The sequence below is a fragment of the Choristoneura fumiferana genome, chromosome 28 (assembly GCF_025370935.1).
Source record: "Choristoneura fumiferana chromosome 28, NRCan_CFum_1, whole genome shotgun sequence".
NCBI classification, from domain to species: Eukaryota; Metazoa; Arthropoda; class Insecta; order Lepidoptera; family Tortricidae; genus Choristoneura; species Choristoneura fumiferana.
This window is the reverse complement of record NC_133499.1, coordinates 1,063,384-1,068,417: the sequence shown is the minus strand read 5'-3', so window position 1 is coordinate 1,068,417 and position 5,034 is coordinate 1,063,384. Positions and strand designations below refer to the sequence as shown.

At 37.8% G+C, this 5,034-nt stretch overlaps 1 protein-coding gene across 1 annotated transcript; it reads right to left on the bottom strand.

The window, feature by feature from the left end:
• Positions 1-232: 232 nt before the first annotated feature.
• On the bottom strand, positions 233-4,747 carry LOC141443728 (uncharacterized). Its single transcript, XM_074109077.1, has 3 exons — positions 4,634-4,747; positions 821-907; positions 233-369 (listed from the first exon to the last, which is right to left on the bottom strand). Exons 1-3 carry the CDS (start codon positions 4,665-4,667, stop codon positions 233-235), a joined length of 258 nt encoding a protein of 85 aa, XP_073965178.1. The 5' UTR covers positions 4,668-4,747.
• Between the last annotated feature and the right edge of the window lie 287 nt (positions 4,748-5,034).

The following is a 5,034-nucleotide window of genomic DNA, read 5'->3' as shown; positions in this document are numbered from 1 at the left end:
CTAATAAAAAAGGAGGAGGTTCTATGTTCCAATGTTTGTATTTTTTTGCATAATGATTTTATTTTTTTGCTAGCTTTCCCCATAAGTCTTGTAATGTTGACTAACTAAGTATTCATTGCTTTCAATGCAACTGTACCAGCGCTAAATTTAAAACTAAACCACAGTGTAAGAAAGTGTTCTTAGATTTTGACTAAACTGTGTTTTTAGCGCCATCTCACGCCGAGTAGCAGTACTAGTAGCAATAATTTTGAAGAAACTTACTGACAGGTTGCAGAGGCTTAGTCCGGATTTGAGGTCCGAACTCGTACATAACCTGGAGATCCGCGTGGTTCCCGAAACGGAACCCGAAGCCCACGCGGTGGTCGCGCCCTGAAACAAACCGCTTACGTCTAACATCTGGTAGCATGGTGAATGATTGTGTTGCTTGATGATGAGCTCTGGTTGAGTTCGAAACGCGGCCGTGTAGTGCGATGGTGATAGTTGGGTGTGTGATTTGTGTTTTTACGGTGTGGAGGTGAAGGAACTGCATGAACACATGTTGCATAGACGTGTAGCTGTTATAAGGTCGCGGGTGAGCAAAGTAATAGATTTAGTTCATTGTTGTGTTGTGTAGTGTTGTGTAGTGTTGTGAGTGTTGTGTTGTGAGTGTTGTGTTGTGAGTGTTGTGTTGTGTTGTGAGTGTTGTTGTGTGTAGTGTGTGAGTGTTGTGTAGTGTTGTGAGTGTTGTGTTGTGAGTGTTGTGTTGTGAGTGTTGTGTTGTGTTGTGAGTGTTGCGTAGTGTTGTGAGTGTTGTGTAGTGTTGTGAGTGTTGTCAACCCACCCAGGCGTATCGGCGGCGAGAACCCGTAGACAGCTATCAGTGACATTGGTATGTCCTCGGGAACTATCTGGAAGATGGCTTCGGCGTCTGGAAATAACAAAATACTTCCTACAAACACGTTTTAGAGTTTACCTCACCCTATCCAGATTAAGAGAAGTCGGGGCGAAGAAACTAGTGCGAGTGGGGAAGCGGAGAAGCTGCGCGTAAGTAAAAACAGTCGCAGCTCCGCTCCGCATAACTTTCTCGGTGTGCTCCGCTATCTATATCCGCGGCTCCGCATCTCTGCTCCGTATACCCTCTCGCTTTGTAAGGTTTATCTCGCTCAGGTTTATGCCTTTCGAGAATCGTAAAAGAAAACAAATGAGTTTTGTACATAATGTGTATTTTTATTGCCGCTGTTTACAACAATAAAACGTAAATTTAACTAAAAATAAGTTTTTGCAAAAATTTCATTTTTAATACATGCTTTTTTGTTGACTCTACTTGCATTGTCACCCAAACTACATTTGCATACCAAATTTCAAGTCGATGCCATTAACCGTTGAAGAGTTGCGTCCTGTGGAGATGATCCCGGCGGGATGTCACTACCAGATTATTGTATTGTCACGCAATTTACACAAGTATGCCAAATTTCAAGTCAATCCGACTACTGGAAGTTGGTCGAATTTAACTTGCAAGATTTGACTACAGACAGACAACTAAATAAAATCTTGTAATTAGGGGATCCCCAGACAAGAAACGTTAACTTTTATATGTTTACATTTTTGTTCCTTTTTTTCTACATGACTAACATTCTCCAATCTATCGTGTCTAATTATTGCGCACAATAGGTAGGTACATAGCTTGAAAAAAAAACCGATTAATTATGATGCGGTAGTTAATGTAAAATTTAAAATTGATTGCAATATCGCTTCTTAGCAATATAACCAACGTCTGGTTACTTCAAGTATTATGTGTGTATAAGAAATACAAGCTGTACGTATAGAAAATGAAAAATTTGATTTTCAAAATTGAACGATGAAACATTTGAGTCATATAGAAGCAAAGTCAGCAATATCCACTTTTTAACCAACTTCAAAAAAGGAGGTTATCAACTCGGTTGTATTTTTAATGTAGCGACTTACTTTACTTTAGAAGATGCTGTATGTATGAAGTATAAATAAAAATAATCTGCTGTACGCTTTACAGGTTGAAGTGGATGTTGCTGGCTCTGCTTCTATATGACTCATTTAGCCGACGAGTTAGCGGTAAATGGTAAATGGTTTTCTGATCGTGACATTTTTTTTGACATTTCAATTCGTGTTCTTTATAAATGGTAATTTTGTATTTTAACTGTCTGAGCTAGCGGAGAGCCAATTTTTTTTAATTTGTTGTTTTTATTTCATATCTTGACATGCTTAGAATTTTATTTTTAATATCTTATTAATATTACCTTTGAAGATTTCAATATAAATTCATGTAACTTGGCATTTATGTTGTGTATTTAGTGTATTTATTTATATGTCACATATTTATTTCTTCTCACTGTGCATAAATTACTGTTTGTCTATCTTTAAGTTTTCCGGTGCCGTTTAGGTTAGGTTGGAAAGATTTCTTTTAGGGATAAGTTCGCCTTTGTGCTCTTGTTTTGTTTAAGGTACGAGCTCATATCCATATCTGCGCTCATAAGTTTAAGGTTATTTTAATAATAGCATTATTGCAGTGCCTTACAGGTTTGATTCATATTTTGTATTGTTTCAAAGCAAATAAATGAGTTTGAGTTTTGAGTTTTGTTTTGTATTATTTTTGTGATTTATGTACAATAAAGTATTTACATACATACTGCTACTACATTATGATGGCTGAACTACTCGTGCGAGGAAGTTGCAGCTCTTTGGTCTCGGTGGTATCCGAAAGCCGTTTGGATACTCATAATCATTTACCAGCATTGCTACAGCTAGGAATCTGCTCAGCATCTTGGGTCCACGCCGCGAAGGGATACTTTTAATTTTTTTTTCTAGTTATTATAGTGTAGTTATTACATAGTTTGTTTACTTTAGTAATAATTTTAATTTTAACTATAATGAAATACTTTATTCATGTTCCTAACAACTAATATAACTATTAAAAAAACCGGCCAAGAGCGTGTCGGACACGCCAAGATAGGGTTCTGTAGCAATCACGAAAAAGCAAGTAATATTTTTTTAAGGATTTCGTATTTTATACGGAATCTTCCAAGTTTAGGTATATTTTGTACCTTAAGCTGCTATTTACTCTTAAACTACTAATAATTCTCAAGCAATCTTAGCCGTTATAATTTCCCTTGTTAATATGATATACTTACTATTATTATCTTGATTTTTTTAAATTCTTCCACCTAACAATTTAGATTTTAGAGGGGGGGGGGGGCATTAAAATCGCCGGATTTTAATGAAAATTTTCACTTTCAAGTTGAATATTTCGCAAACGGATCACTGAATAGAAAAATCGTTGTGGAAAACCCCCAATGGTTTTAAAATACCTATCTAACGATACCCCACACTATTATAGTTAGTTGAGAAAAAAAATCACCCTCACTTAACGTTTATTGCAGGTACCTACCCTAATTTTTTTTTAATTTGACCACTTTCAGCGTGACTGATATGTATATTCATGCAAAATTACAGCTTTCTAGTACTAACGGTTCTGAGCTTTGCGCGACAGACAGACAGACGAACAAACATGGCGAAGCTATAAGGGTTCCTAGTTGACTACGGAATCCTAAAAAAAACTTATTTCCTAAAAAAAAATATGAATGTAATGTGAGAAAATTCTTGTATATGTCGCGGCCGATCGTAAAATCCGCCAGATCACGAAATTCCTAGGCATATCGTGAAATGCCGCCATTTCATGAATAGGCTAAGGGACATCCGCCATATCGTTCAAAACTCACCGTTTAGCGATTTGCCTAGTGACGTTTAGGCAGATCATGAAATTTCTAGGCATATCATGAAGCGCCGCCATTTCATGATTTGGCCAGTTTAGGCAGATCATGAAATTCCTAGGCATATCATGAAATGCCGCCATATCGTTTGGCACTTCGCCGGCCGCTGCCGCGGCACGCTTGCTTCGCTCGCTCGGCTCGTGCGTCGTGATCACAATTAATACTAACCACTCCTCGCTTCGCTCGTCGTACCTAATTTTTTCTATGTAAATAAATAACAACTAGTGAATACTTTATTTATCAACAAAATACTAACCTCTAAAATACGGGCAGTCATGGTTTTTTCATATTGTGCACAGAATCGGTTTGATTCACATAAAAAGAACGGAGCTGATGTTCAAAAGCTTCTTTTGCACTTCTATTTTGAATTCAATCACTAGTTTTCGGTTTAAGGATCATTTTGTTGCGACGCCGACATTTTTCACTGCGCTAAACAAACACGGTCAGCTGGTCACGGCCGCCATTGCATACGCAGCGCCCCCAGTGGCCAAAAAAGAAACTATTTTACGATGTGCCCGGTATAGAGCTAGGAATATCGACGAATGCGTTGCTCTAATGATCTGCCGTATTATTTCTCAGGCACATCGTGATATGCCTGGCCAACGTTTAGGCATATCATGAATGGCGGCGTTTTCACGCACGATAGCCTAGGAATTTCGTGATCTGCGGATTTTACAAACGATCGGCCGCCGACATATAATAGTAGTTGGGTCCTCGGTAACGGCTCTAACGTTTTCGATGAAAACTGGTATGTAGGGGTTTTCGGGGTTGAACTGGGAAAACGGTGGACCGAAGTTTAGCCCGAGCAGAACTAAAAATAAACTAAACTAATGCTTATGGCAACAACTTACATCCAAAAATCAAAACCACCGCCCACGCCTTCATGCTGCACAATATTTGATGGAATTAACACAAACAATAGGCAACGGAAAGGACGTTCTTTCCCGCCAGTTGAGAGTTGAATGGTACAATATTGTAAATTGCATGTTTCGATAAAAACCACCTTTTGTTTGGTTAAGTTTTCCCACGATCAAAAGGGATTTGACTATATATAAGTAGGTACACTAGTAATTTTATAAACATAGTGTCTACGGCGGCTTCGCACGCGTTATCCTTTAGATTCTACAGTTGAATTGATATTTCTATATTTACTAAATTGTATATAAGTACTAACATTATGTGTGTACCTATGTAAACTCTTTATTGTAGCAAGAAAAGAAAACGAAATACAATTGACAAACTTTCACCAAAA

Bases quoted from the DNA above. Each gene is read 5' to 3' on its own strand.
- LOC141443728 (XM_074109077.1), bottom strand. From the start codon at position 4,667: ATGAAGGCGTGGGCGGTGGTTTTGATTTTTGGAT. The intron at 908-4,633 runs GTAAGTTGTTGC...TGTTATTTCCAG, and splicing joins GGTGGTTTTGATTTTTGGAT to ACGCCGAAGCCATCTTCCAG. The intron at 370-820 runs GTGGGTTGACAA...GGTTTGTTTCAG, and splicing joins CTCGCCGCCGATACGCCTGG to GGCGCGACCACCGCGTGGGC.